General features: G+C 42.8%; 1 protein-coding gene across 1 annotated transcript in view; it reads left to right on the top strand.

Moving 5' to 3' along the window:
• ARMH4 (armadillo like helical domain containing 4) overlaps positions 1–15035 on the top strand; it is a 58994-nt gene that overhangs the window by 39017 nt on the left and 4942 nt on the right. The window contains exon 5 of the mRNA XM_054400810.1: positions 14816–14847. Coding sequence (XP_054256785.1) covers positions 14816–14847 — 32 coding nt within the window. The remainder of the gene's footprint in view (positions 1–14815; positions 14848–15035) is intronic.

Consider the following 15035-nt stretch of genomic DNA (forward strand, 5'->3'; position numbering starts at 1 on the left):
ATCCTCCCACGATAATGTTCTGTGCCTTGGTATGTTGGAGCAGTGATGTGATTGTTGTTACAATGGGGTGGCACTTTATAAATGGCTTTTACTGTTGCCAAGCACAGACTCTTCAGGCAATTCAGACCTCTGCTGTCCCAGGAGCTGCCTTTTCCCTTGCACAATTTCCAGGGTCTGGAGTTGTAAATCAGAAGACAGAGCTTTCTGACTAGGGGAGGCTGTGCAGCATCTGATCTGACACCACAGCACTGGCATGGGATAAGCTCACGTTCATGTGAAGGCCATGTTGTGACAAAAGACCAAAGAGCATAGTTTCCCATGGAGACAGCAGTCCCCAGTAACAAAAGAGCTACAAGATGTCACAATGTCCAAAAAAAAAAAAAAAGTCTTGTAGTGCTGACCTTCATCCTGTCATAGGGATGCTGCTCTGGCATTCAGGCTGCTGCAGTGTTGGGCACAGCATACAGAGAGGCACAGACCCTTCATCCAGGAGGTGGCTGTTCAACTCCAAAATTGCTTGAAAACTTTTCTTATCCTGAGTCACTTCACCTGGGCTACCAAACAAGGGATACAAGCCCCCTCACCAGATTCCATGTGGCTTACCAGCAGCAGGGAGTGGAGCACGTTTCCACTGGAGGGGCTGATTGCTCATATGAATGGACCTACTACCCCAGTTCCTGTGGATGGATGGTCTCTTTGGTTCCTGTAGGCACCTGTAGGTGGATGGTCTCTCTGGTTCCTGTAAGCACCAAACAGTCTGGTACAATGAGAATAATTTGTATTTCATTTTAATCAGTGCTGTAGTAACACTTTCTGAGGCATCAGATCCTGTTGCTCGGTTTCTAGGTCAGCTTGGTCTTACATGACTTCATGAGATGTACACAGAAGATTTCCCTCCCCCACTTCATATGCTGTAAATTTAGGGTGGTAGTGTTCATTCCAGATGCTTTACAGCAAGTAGAAGGCATCATTCAAACTGCCTTGGCGTGATGCTGAGTGTCATTACCTCCCTGTCTGCCTCCCTTCCAGGCATCAAGTATTTTTGGGCCGTCACTTTCCTGGAGCTCAGAGTCTAATCAGCAGTCTTCTGGTACCTGGCTCTCCTGTGACCTTCTCAGTGACCTGTCTTCTAAAGAGTGCCATAATTTCTGGAGTTTTTTCTGGTTTTAGGGGATAAAATCTGCCAGTGACAGAGGCCATTTGTAGACAGCAGGAATAAATCACTGGGAAATGTAAGCACCCTGGCAAATCGCTGTGCTGCTAGTAAGCTCTTACCATTTCCATGTTCTCTCCCAGCTCATTTGCCCTTTGCTGATTCCCTTTCCCCTCTTTGTGATTTCCCTAGGGTCCATTCCCACAGGTCTGCTGTGAATATTACAGGTAGTTAGGAGAAGTTGGGGAAAATGCATTCACCTTCTTCACTTACTCAATGAAACTAATTAATTCATCTTCCCTGTTTCACCTGCTTCACTAGCTGGGGTTAGAATGTTTTGCTCCACAGATTTTCAGCCTTCAGAGTTGTGGATTTTACCATAAGTGGGGATGGGTATTGGTCGTTTTGGATTTAATCTATGGTGTGTCTAAGTTTTTGGCCAGGTTCATGCTGACCTTAGTGGACAGTAGGTAAGGAATTATGTCAATTAAATAAAACTGCATCTTTTCACCGTCATTAGTACTGAGGGCTCAGTTCAGGCAGGCACAGGTTTATGGGTAGCAGTTAGGTATCACCTTCCTGGAGCTGGGCTTCTCTTGACAGCACACAAAATTTTCCTGATGTTATTGAAGGTATCAATGATAGTACAGGTGTGTAATGTGGCAGCATACCTGGGCAAGGCACATTCGTTGGTGAAAATTATGCAACGGCTGAAGCTAGTGGAGTTTCATCATGAAGGGAAAGGGGGAGTTTGATCTGTTGTCTAGTGTTTCATCTTCCTTCATGGAGCAGGAGTAAGATTAAGTTTGGTTTCTGTCACAGATACATGCTCAGAGCAGCTTTCTAGGCAGTAGAGTTCTTCCCTCTTTGGTCTTATATTTATTGGACAATTTGCTTTACCTTGCAAGCATTCATTAAGATTTTTTTCTGCATGTTCTCTCTTCAAGAAGAGGTAACACAGGCTGAGTGGATGCTAATGAGGGTAGGGAAAAGAGAATATATTTGTTTTCCTTAGCACTCTGGATACTTTGATGCTTAAAATAATGGCCTCCTAAAGAGCATTTGTTTCTGAATAAGACCTTTTTATGTGATTTAATATTTGTACTCTGTTAGCTTCTAGAACATCAGATCCAGATGGAGGTGTTACAACAGGGGCTATTAAATTATGTATGAAGAGGCTCTGACACAATCACCTTGCAACAGAAACAGAAAAACCCTACTAAATATTATATATTATACCCTTAATACTCCCACGGTAGGGATGGGAAATGGAATAACAGAGATGAATTTATTTGCCTGTGGTTGTACAAGAAGTCAATTGCAAAGCTATTGAAGCAGTGTCAGGAACCTTAAGTCCTCATTTTGGCGTTTCATCACAAGCATTCAATCACAGTGGGAATCGATGTTCAGTTCTTGCAAGAGGAATGTGGGATCAGGCTTTTTCTGTTAGCAAATAGAAGCAAGTGCATTTTCCTCCTGCCTCTGACACTGGGCACTGCTCATGTTTATAAATATTTGCATGAAAATGAGCCTCTGAGATAATCAGATTTTATTTCTAGCATCTAATCGATGCTCAGGGCTTTGTGGCTTAATTACTAGAATAATTGTTTGCTGAAAACATAGTTCAATATCTGTTTTTTCCTTTAAAGGTTGGCTCCATAATTTTCATTTCCAACCATTTAGTACTTTATTGATCTTTATGTCATTTCATGAAGAGTGCTGCATCTTGCCAGCTGAAATAAAGGCCGAAACATGAAAGAAGAAAAAATAGGTTATTTTTCCTAAATACAAAAACGGAGAATACTCCATTTCGGTTTTGCTTGCTGCAGGCAAATCCTTCATACAAGTGTCCCCAGGAAAAATGATTGTTAAAATTACATTTGCTCTTTATGGAAGGAAAAAAAGCAAACCAAGAATCTTTTTTGAACCTGATTAATAGCAGACATTAACCAAAGTACAGAAATAGATTTTCCACTGTAGCTCTTGATCCTTTAGATAAGGATGTGGGCTCTGTCAGGAGGACAGGGAAGTCTGTGTGGCTTGCATCTAGAGAGGGATAAATCAGTGGGTTGAGTAGCAGCATGGAGAAATGTACTCTGCTCTCTGTAGAGTGGTAAAGCACATAGCTTCAGCTGGAGATTTGGAAGGTACTTAGTCAAATAACAGCAACTGTTTTGCTGCTGTCCTGCAGAGGCACTCTCCATCTGCAGTCTCTCTCTGGTGTTTTCACTCCTCCCATCACAGTGATTTGACATTTAGTTTTGTTTTGCAAAAACATATCTGTCTTTCCCAGATTATGAAAAAGGTGCTGGGTTATGGAGCAGAAAATAGCCTTGTTGAATAAAGTGCATGAAAAGCTAGCAGGGGACCGGTTTCCATTCTGTGGTGTTTTTTTCTACAAATATGCAGGGTCAAAGCCTACAGTTGTAGCTCAGGCAAAACCACCAGTGATCTCAGAGGGACTGGGTGCCAAAAAGAGCCTAAAGATTTCTCATTGTTGGTGGTATCAGATGGCACAGCTTCCCAACCACCACAAAGGGCCTTATTTATCACACTTCATTTTTTTCTCAGCCCCAAGGTGATTTGAACAGGTTGCAGACACAACACAGGCCCTGTTGATGGTAGGAAGAATTTATGTTCTAGGGCCATGTATGTTCTCAGCTGCTCTAAATCAGGAAACAGCCAACTAAGAACCTCGATGTACCTTAAAGCTTTTTAACACATCTGTCCTTAAGGCTGAGATGTGCTTACTGTGGAGTGGTAATGCTTCCCCTGTAAGGCATTGCCCTATGAGTCTGCACATGTGTGGGGCATGCCTGGCAATAATAGCCAGGCCAATCATTAAATTTGTTGCATTTATATTCCATTGTATTCTAGATCTTGGTAATTTTATGGAATTTTAGCTCTTTGGACTGAAATTTTTCCATGGTGTTTCCCCAGACTTTTAATGAAAAGTTTGGCTAACGTTTGGCTAAAGGAGGTCACCTGCTGCAGTGTATGAAGAGAGAAGAAAAATAAACCATCAATAATTGTTTGACTGGCAACCTCTGAGAATAAAATAATGGGCAATTAGAGGTAGTATCCTGCTGAGCATGCAAAAGGGGGTGTTTCTTTGCTCATGAGTCTTGCCTTTTCAGTTTTGATAATCTTTTTAAGATAGCTTTTGTGTGCCATTTATTTACATACCTCTATCTAAATATTGCTACATCAAAGCAGCAAATGAAGACCCATGTGTCCTATGAAAAGAAGATTTCATGGGCTCTTTCAGTTTGATTTTATTTTTTTTTTCAGGGCATTAATATATCTCTTCCAGAGCTTGTGCTAAACTTTGCACTCTGAATTCTTGTAAAATTTTGCCATAAAATGTTCTACTCTGCCACCCAGCAGAAGTCGCTCTGCAGCTCCCACTGTCCCAGCCCAAACACGCGCTGGGTTGCAGTAGACTTGTGCAAAAGAGGGTAGATTTACACTAGATATAAGGAAGGTTTTTACAATGAGATTGGTGAAACAGTGACACAGGTTTACAGGGAGGTGGTAGTTGCCTCATCCGTGGAAAGATTCAAGGTGAGGTTGGATGGGGCTTTGAGCAACCTGTTCCAGTTGCAAATGTCCTTGCTCACTGCAGGGGCTGTGGACTAGATGACCTTTAAAGGTCCCTTCCAACCCAAAATAATCTAAGATTCTAAGTGTATTTCTTGTTCACTGTAAGGACCAGATGAGTTTTATTAACCTGGAACCCTGTATAACCTAGACAATGGCTTATAAATCCCCAAAGAGCAACAGGAAGAACTCAAAACTGATGTGAAAGTTCTACCCTACTTCATTCATGCTGTTTCTCTCAGAGAGGAGCTGAAGAAGAAATGTAGAATGAAGACCTTTTAGCAGGCTTGGAAGTCCTTGAGACCCAAATCAGCGTTTGCTGTTTGTCATGTTTCAGCAAGGAACCCAGGGTCTGGATTTTTGAATGGAGATTTTCGCCATTGCCTATGAGACCATACTTTGTTTGCTTTTAGCCTCAGGATATTAGATCTTGCAGCCGTGGCACATTTGTTTTGTAGACTGGCTGTTGTATTTCAGGTATTTTTAAGAGTTTTTGGGGTATTTCTCTTTCTGTATTTGGTTCAGTAAGACTAATAGTAAAAAGGCTGTAGTACAGAGAGGAACAGAAGATAATATCACAATCAGAGAAGGAATAGGGCACCTTCTGTGTGCAATAAATCAATACGTGTCAGTAGTAGCATCATGTGTGCTCTGTTCCAGGTCCTCTGGCTTCACCACCTTTGTGCTTCCTCCTTCACCCTCGCCCATCTTGTCTCTCTGCTTTGCACTTCTCCCAAGTGAAACTTTCTGTCTGAAAACATCCAGGTAGTTTGGTGCAGGAGCCTCCTCTCGAAGTGAGGCATCATATGCCTGTATCCAGCAGAAGAGAAAGGCTTCTTCAGAGGAAAAAATCACATCTGGAGTGGAGTGAGTAACATTGTGCAGGTTGTTGTCTCTCTCTTGGTGATTCTGGGAGTTGATGTTAGATAGACAGTTCATTTGGGTGTCTCAAATAAACACGTGAAGTTTGATGGAATGTATCTTAAGTCTTGCAGTCTATGCCTTTCAGGCGATGACATGCATTTGGCAGTGAAGGAGGGCTAGCTACAAGTAGCATAGCCAGTTGGCAGCTAAGGCATCCCTATTCAACTTTTAGGAATGTTTTATATTCCCAACATGGACACTGTGACTACGTCATGACTGAAAGCTGGTGAGCATGAACATTTTCATAAAAACCCATTAGCCAAAGCAGGGTGAACTCTTGCTGCTGTAAGTCTGTGTGTTGCTTTAGGAGTTCTGCCAGAGCGATGGAGAAGCTGGTCCAGTGTGGAGGCATTGGCATTTCCAGATGCAAGGTTTGCATTTCCTCTCCCAGAGCACACACAGCTTTTGGACAAGGTGTGATCCAGTAAATATTTAATTCTACCATAAAATGTGACAGCCAGTTCACAGCAATGTCCTACTGATGCCTTTTACTCTTAGGATACCAAGAGGTTTTCTACTTTGGCTTTGTTTTAACATCTTGATCACTCAGGGAGAAACAAATACTTTGTCTATGCCAACACGTGTTCTGAAGGCACCACAGAAGAACTGAGTTTACAGGGAAATGCAAAGGCAGAAAGGCAGTGCCTTTGCCAGCCTCAGCAAGTGGCTGCTTGGGTGTGTGCAAATCAAAGTGTAAAACAGCTTAAAATGTGCAGGGAAAAGGGAAAAAAGAGAAACCTGACCTAATGCTGTGGGGAAGGCAGTGCGAAAAGGATTGGTAAGGTCAAGAAAGGAGTTAGGAAGCCCCTTTCAGCTTCTGTTTTCTGGATGAGTGTGGTGAGTTGTACTCCTTCTCCCTTTCTTCATGAAGAGGTTTGGGTAGGTTATGGCAGGCAATGGTGTGCAACTGGGCTCGAGTAGTAGCAAAGAAAAGGTTGTAGTTGGTACAGTTAATAAACCAGACAGTTACATGGTAACTATTAAAGTTCACTTCCTTAATTCAAAGTTCAACCAACCAAAATTTTGTTCTGAAAACTAAATGGTAATTGTCAGTTTGACATTTGTTTGATTATCTGGCTGTTCAGGTCTGCTTCAGTTGAGCATGCTGGGGACATGCATTCATCAAAATTCCCGTGAAGTCAGTATGGTTTTTCTTCTAGAATTAAAAAATATGCTGCCTTCCAGCCAAATGCCATTTTCTCTATTATTTATTTGTGCCAGTGAGTAAACTGGCAATTGTGTTTTTTAAGGAAAAGGAGTTTGTGCAGCCTTGTGCCATTAACTCATCAGGGCTGAGGAGGTGAAGCATGGAGCATTTCTGCAGGGTTGTTGTCTCTAGTCTCCTTGAAATGGAAGTCTCACCTGCAGGAGAAGGGGTGAGATCTGTAATGTAAGAGGGCAGATTGCCTGGTCTGTATAGACTGATTTAAAGTAATTGATCTTTTGGTTAGTTTTTACACCTTAACCAGCTCTCCTTTGCTGTAACAAGGAATGGAGCTTGGAAATTGTGTGTGTAAATGAGGGAAGAGGAAACCTAACTGTAGCAAATGTCTTGGTCTGATGTCTGTAAGGGAGATTGAACAGGTGATATAGAGGACAATGACATCCCATCTTCTCACTGCAGAGGCTTACACAAGTAGCTGCCCTGGCAGTGCAGTCTCTGCCAAAGCAGAGACATCAAGGACAAAATTTACTCCTCTAGACTACCACCAGTTGTAAGCCCTGAGCAGAAGCAGCACCAAACCCCAGCCATTTCATGTCAGGAAATGGGAAGACCTGGGCAGCGGACAGGCATGGAAGGGGTGGATGGATCCGCATCAGCTGCAAGATGCAGTTATGTTTCGTGGTACTATGACCTTCACAAAAGCTCCTCACTATGCAATTATAGTTTCCACACTTGGAAATATGCCAAGCCAACCTCTTCTTTACTTACAACAGCCATAGCTGTGAGTGGGACAAAGACCTTGTCCTGGCCAGAGGAAGGCAGTGCAAACCCAATGTCCACAGCAGGCATTGCCAGTGTTCAGAGAGAGCTGCTCTCTTTGCTGCATCCACCTTTGCCTCCTGTGTCTTATCTGATGCAGAGATTGCTTGTAGTGGGGGCTGTCATCTGCTGCAGCAGAGGCCTTATCCTTAAACAGCTTCTCTGGTTCCTGAGATAAAGATGTTTGATTTCAGAGAGATGTGAAAGTGATTAACAGTATCTGTTGGATGAAAATCTTGTCATGCTCTTAGCATATTGGGGTGACTGATATTTTCTGATTTCTGAGAGTGAAGCTTGGTGCAGCTCTGTCAGCTCTTGCATTTAAGGAATTGCAGATGTAGTGGTTGAGTCAGGTTACCTGAGCTTCAGGTTAGATCTTAACCATAAAACCATTCTTCAATTCTTTTCTCTGCCCTTTGGAGAGTGTATAGGAGCTTGGGGGCCACATTTTTACCACTGGTCTGGTAGTTATGGTGGAGAATTATTAAAAGAAAAGATGCTTCATCAGTGCTAAAATTAACTTCTGGAATGAAGATGTAAAGGATGGATTTGAAAATACAGTGAGATGCACAGAGAAGAGTCTTGTTTTGCCATGAAAAAAATAGAATTATTTTAGATGATGATTTAAAAAGGGAATATGATTAAAACGAGCTGATAAGATGAAACTAAAGCAACAAGATAAAGCAGCAAAGCATCCAAGAGGGGAAGGGGGAGATGAAACTGATTGCAGGAGGGCATGAATTATTGATTGAAATCTCCACCAGAAGGTAAAGGCTCCACATTTTCTTATCTGGGAAGAGAGAGAAAGAATGAGAAGAGAACAGAATTATTAAGCAACTTTATCATTGCATTTGAGTGGATAATTAGGCAATTAAGATTACTAAAAGTTGGCAAAGCATGAAGCCCAGATGACTTGTGCTTCTGATTTCAGAGGTGGGTAGTGAGGGAAGAAGGGAAAGGCCTTTGGTGAGAGATTTGATAATGTATTATGGTGAGGCTTAAAGGCAGAGCCTGGCTCTGGCATCCAGCACCCTGCAGCTTCCCGAACAAAAGGGAGTCCAAGAGATCTGACTAATAAAAAAGAACTTGTTTGAAGATGGACTGTCCTTGAAACAGCAGTAAGAAGTTAGATTATGAGTGAAGGCCACGGATAAGGGTGTAGGGAAGGCAAGCACAGGGTGTTGAATTCAATGATCCTTATGTGGGTCCCTTCCAACCTGAGTTATTCTACATTCTGTGATTCTAATAACAGTGCATGGTGGCCCCACTTTTTTATTGTGGTGGGGATGCACAGTAGCCATGGGAATTACTGCACAGTAAATGTTCTATATACTGCTTCCAAATCTTTGTCCTCGGTTAACAACCCGTCTCCTTTCAGGTGAGTGATTTGTAGCAAGACTTTGCATGGCCATGAGCTGAGGGTGCTGTGAGGTCCCTGAGCAAAGCATCAAGAGGTCAGATTCTTCCCTAGGAGGAAAATGTCAGACCGTGGTTTAGGCTAGTAGTGAATATGCTCTGTCATGCTACATTAATTTAATTTTCTTTGGTCAGAAGTGACAAATGCTGCTTTTTTCTCCGATTTAAATCATGCAAATATTTGCTTGTCAGATACTTTTCCAGCTGAACTTGGAAGCAGTTTCCAAACCTGTTTCTCTTCAGTCTTCCATAGTAAATTATATTTGATCACTCCCTTGGTAACGAGAAGCTCCACCAAAAACCAAATGAGCAGCTTGGGTAAGCTGCTGAATCTGCTCTTGTGGGGATGCACAGCTGTAGGACACAGTGGAAAAGAGAGGGATGAGAACAAGTCATTTTCCACCAGGGTTAGTTTGGATTTATAGCCTTCAAGAGTTCAGTGGTGAAAGGAGATGTTGGGCCTTCCAGTGCTATATACTGCAGACCCTCAAATGTCACCTATTGCCCCTCTCCTGAGCTTTCAGCCTGCATCTGGCAGAACCTGAACTTTTCGAGAGGTTTTCCTCATGGGGCATTTTGACTGTCTTTTTGGACCAGGTTTCTTCAAAGAAGGACCAGGCAGGTCCCTCAGGCTGCTACTTACCTCTGCAAATTAGCTCAACTTCTGTAGTTGATACTATGGCTTCTTAATAGCTGGCTGCACATTGAGAAAGGGAAAGCTGGGTTAACATGGCTAAAAATAGCACAGTGCATCTGTAACTGTCTGATTTCATCCTGGGCTGCTCTGATTCCAGACAACCATGCTCCTCCTCTGTGCTCTTGCCTGCTTAATCTTAAGCTATGTGTTATTTAAATTAATTTGCGGAGAAGCAGATATTATATAAATCACTGGGGAAATGTCAGATTATGTATGTAATTTTCAGGAGTGCCCCACACTCCCCATGAAACCAAGGGATGAAAATGAAGCTGAGGCAGAGAGTTTGGACTAGTCACCATCATTGAAATGCCATGGAAGATGAGCCAGCACTGCAGGCATTCGTTAGGAATTTCATGCCCCTAGACTACTGTCATTTGTTCAGGACGTTCAGTGATCAGGGAAAGAACTAAAAATGGGATGATGAAAAATAGATAGAATAGAGTATTTGTTACTAATTAGTTGCTAGGCCTGACTGGGAAGTCACCTGGTGTTCTCAGACTGTTGCATTTTTATAAGGAGGTGCCATCCACAGTGTTTCTCTTCTAAGATCAAGTTCATAATATTAATTATAGATAATGATGCATAATTAGCATCTGAAGTCCAGAATTAATTGATGGTAACCATGTAGTATAGATACAGATTCTATGGTGATAAAGTGCTTTATCTACTACCCAGCAGCCCATAGTGTCCACATTAGGGTGAACAGTTGGAGCAGTAAGCGCTCGGTTTTAATGACACAGGGGTTTGTCCTTCCCTCAAAGGTGTTAAAACTATTCTGTACAGTAGTAATGTCAAAATGCAATTCATGGTAATGCTTGTAGCTGTCTAAATGGTGGGGGGCAAAAGAATGGGGCCAGACTCTTCTCAGAGGTTCCTAGCATCAGGACAAGGGGCAACAGGCACAAACTGGAACACAGGAAGTTTCATCTAAACATCTTCCCACCATTAGTCCTGACCTGTGTGGACTAAGCCGTAGTAAACTCAGTTTATGAAGGTGGCATCATGAATTATGACAGTGATAGGTGAACATGATGGTACTGGGGAGGGAATTTTTACAAGGGCTTCTTATGATAGGACAAGAGGGAATGGTTTGAAGCTTGAGGAAAGTAGATTTAAACTGGATATTAGAAAGAAATTCTTTACAGTAAGGGTAGTGAGATACTGGAACAGGTTGCCCAGGGAAGTTGTGGATGCACCCTTCCTGGAGGTGTTTGAGGCTGGATTGGACAAGGCCTTGAGCAACCTGTTCCCATGGCAGGGAGGTTGCAACCAGATGATCTTGAAGGTCCCTTTCAACCCAAATCATTCTATTATAATGTAAGGAAAAAAATTCTTTGAGGATGACAGAGTACTGCTCAGAAGGGTTGTGGAGTCTCCTTCAAAACTCTGGACACAATCCTGTGCATCCTGCTCTAGGTGACCCTGCTTTAACGGGAAGTTGGGACTAGATGAGTTCTAGAGGTCCCTTACAACTCCTACCATTATGTGACTCTGAATTTTTGTAATCCAGTGCTGATTGATTTATCATGACCCAGCTTGACCAGCTGCCTAGCTACAGTGTCCAGGATTGCATTTTTGGCTGCTCCACACTCTCCTCTCTAGGAGAGCTGGACCTGCTGCTTCACACACCACTGCAGTCCTTCCAGGACATTGAAGAGCCAGCCAGGTTTTTGACCTCCCAAATTTGGGACCTTTATTTCCCTCTACCGCAGGTCAGAGGCTGTCACGCAGCCAGCCAGCCAGCTTGTGGTTGTTAGAGCATCTCTCAGAGAGGTGACAGTCTGGGAGGAATCCCACTGTGTTGTTTTTCCCATGGCTTGGGTTGATGCACAAAGGCGTCTGACATGTGTTTACATGGCTGAAAACCAGGTTGGGTTTAATAATAAGCAATTTATAAATAGCAAATAAAGATTTGTACTGTAGGGTCCCAACAGACATGTTGTTGTTGTCTTGTGGAGCAGAGGGGAGTGAAGCCAGAATTTGTGTGTGTTGGAAATAGGTAGTAGAATATTATTAGATTGGCTTTGCTTGTCAGAAACACTCTGGAGTTAGTTGCTGCTGTAGAGGCATCATTGTTCAGCCACAAGAAAGTGGGTCAACTATTGATAAGATTTCTGATCCCATATAATTATTGTGAAAAATGTGGAAAATAGGCTTTGTGCTTAGCCTGAGTTAGGGCCAAGAGATGTTCACACACTGTGTACACACAAGTAGCTGTTTGAATGTGCACAACAGTCCAACAGTTCAAAGTATGTGCTGAGGTTCTGAAGCTGTGGCTGTTGCTGTATCACCACTCCTCTTGGAAGCTTGGGATAAAACACAATAGTGTCTCTAACCATGACAGTCAGAAGTCATCTTTTTGGTAAGAATGATAGAATGGCTTAGGTTGGAAGGGACCTTAGAGATCTTCTACTCCAACCTCCCTGCCATGGACAGGGATGCCTCTCAATTAGACCTGGTTGTTCACGGTTCCATACAGCCTGGCCTTGAACACCTCCAGGGAGGGGGCCATCCACAACCTCCCTGGGCAACCTCTTCCAGAGTCTCACCACCCTCGTACTGAAGAACTTCTTCCTAAGACCTAGTCTAAACCTACTCTTCCTCAGCTTCAAACCATTCCCCCTTGTCCTGTCACTAGACAAGACGAGGTGGAAAAGTCCCTCTCCAACCTTCCTGTAGGTTCCCTTCAAGAATTTGGGATGAATTGGTTTGTTTTGCAATATTTGTGTTTTAAGCAGAATTTTCTCAGTGTCTGGTCTCTCCCATGCCTGTCAGCAAGACAAGAGCATAGGAGCTCTCCTTGAAAGTCTAGTTAGTGTAACATCTGGAAACCAAGCAGAGAAATCTAGCCCAGGGAAGCTGTTTATTTCCTTCCTCTCAGCTCTTCCACTGGGAAGGACACTCAAAACACAAAGGCACCTAGAGCAGGTAGCACAGGATCACATCCAGGTGGGTTTTGAAAGTCTTCAGAGAAGGAAACTCGAGAACTACTTTGGGCAGCCTGTTCCAGTTCTCTGTCACTCTCAAAGTAAAGAAGTTTTTCCTTATTTTCACCTGTCACCTTATATTCACCAATGACCATCACAATTTATGATGTCACCTTCATAAATTAAGTTTACTATAACTTAGTCCATGAAGGTCAGAAATAAGGAAGAGTTGATTATGGTAGCCCCCTTGTCCTCTTCTAGTACTGTGGGTGTCTGTCTCCTGAATAACTCATTTTTGTTCATAGCTACCTGTCAGAGGTAAGTGAATTTGTGTGTGTGCACTTATGCCTGTTTCACACTTTTTCACATCTGGGTAACTTGAGATCCTTCCTAGCTGCTGTGCTTCTCTCTATTGTGTCTGAGAGATGAAATTGCTGTTTCTGCTGATGCACCCTCCTTGCTCACAGGCTGTCATTCCAGAAGGATGATTGCCCTGAGTGGTGTATGTGCATGTGCAGACTCTAATATTGTTAACTGTATCCTGTGCTGCATCCAAAGAAGTGTGACCCGCAGGATGAGGGAGGTGATCCTCCCCTCTGCTCTGCTCTTATGAGACCCCACCTGGAGTACTGCATACAGTTCTGGTGCCCCCAGCATAACAAAGACATCAAATTGCTGGAGTGGGTCCAGAGGAGGGCTACAAAGATGATCAGAGGGCTGGAGCACCTCCCCTGTGGGGACAGGCTGTGAAAGCTGGGGCCGTTGAGTCTGGAGAAGAGAAGGGTTATAGCAGCATTCCAGTACCTTACCGGGGCCTACAAGAAAGCCAGGAAGGGACTTTTTACAAGGGCTTGTAGTGATAAGGGTGAGAGGGAATGGATTGAGGCTTGAAAAGGGCAGATTTAGACTGGATGTTAGGAAGAAATTCTTTACAGCGAGGGTAGTGAGATACTGAAGGTCTTGAATAACCTGGTCTACTGGAAGGTGTTCTTGCCCATGGCAGAGGGGTTGGAACTAGATGATCTTCAAGTTCCCTTCTAACTGAAACCATTCTATGAATCTGTAACTCTATGAACATGAGCTTTGATGTGAGTTTCTCTGAGAAAGCAGGCTTGGAAATAAGGTCTTGCTCCATAAATGGTGTGTTTCATTTGGGATTTGATGCATCCTGGCAGAAATCTCTCTCAGAAGAACATCGGTGCATCCCATTGTACCTGTTCCCTTGTGTGTGTAGCATTGTCCTCCTGGAGAAATGGGAGTTGTTCAAGGCTTAAAACACAGTTGTCAAAACCTGAAAAACCTCCAACAATTATCTGTTTCTTTGCCTCTTACCTCTGAGCAGGATTTTGTTAAGTATTTGGGTGTCTCTGAAGGGCTGTCTCTGGTGCAGTGCAGGCAAATCCAGTCACCTGTGCAGTTAATGAGTTGTGAGCCTACTGCTAAGTGCTTGCAGCTTTGAGATGAGCTGAGTGCTTCATCCCAAAGCACATCCTGTAAAAGGATTTTAATTCTCAGCTATCATATTGCATGGGACTTACATTAACTGTTAGGAAATTAAGACCTCTGTGAGAACAGTATAAATTCACTTGGTTTAGTAATTTAGCACCTACAATGCTATCCCATTTCTCTGGTGACTTCGCAGAGCAGGCAATGGATGCTTCCAGAAAAGCAGGGGAATAAAAGACAGGGAATAACACTTTTGTAAGCATTGTTACAGGCTAGGCCAAATAAAGGGAAGAATACTCCTGTGGATGAGGCCAATGGAAGGGGATAGCTATGCTGTTTTGTTTTCTCCTTCTCAGACATCCCAATGTGTATGAGAAGTGCTGCTTGAAAGCTCACAACCTGAAATGGTGTTTTTCATCATCTTTTTCAAATCACTGTGAAGATTTGCATTGCACTGATGAAAGCCAGGGTCTTGCCTACCAGCTCACTTGAAATGTCTCTCAAGTTGATTTGCTGCATTTGCTCTTTTTTTCATGAATGAGAAGAGAGGAAATCTAATGAAAAGTGTTATCAGCTTGTCAAGTTAATTAGTATCTATTTTAATACTACTGTTTTGTTACTAATTAATATAAGTAACATGATTACAGCTTTTTTGTCTTATTTTTCAGTGAGAAGCTGGATGGAGAAGCTGAAAGATAAGGTAGGAGGCTCAGTGTTTCAATTACTTTAAATGCAAAAATGTTTTACTTGCAGGAATAAATACTCTTGAAAGTGTAGTTCTTTATCTCTACAAAGAAAACTGAGAAAGGGCTTAAAATATTCTCTGGGAGGCAAATAAACCTGATGGCTGCTGTTGTGTGTGGTGGTGGTGTAAATCCACAGTTCATC

This window comes from Indicator indicator, chromosome 4 (assembly GCF_027791375.1).
Source record: "Indicator indicator isolate 239-I01 chromosome 4, UM_Iind_1.1, whole genome shotgun sequence".
NCBI classification, from domain to species: Eukaryota; Metazoa; Chordata; class Aves; order Piciformes; family Indicatoridae; genus Indicator; species Indicator indicator.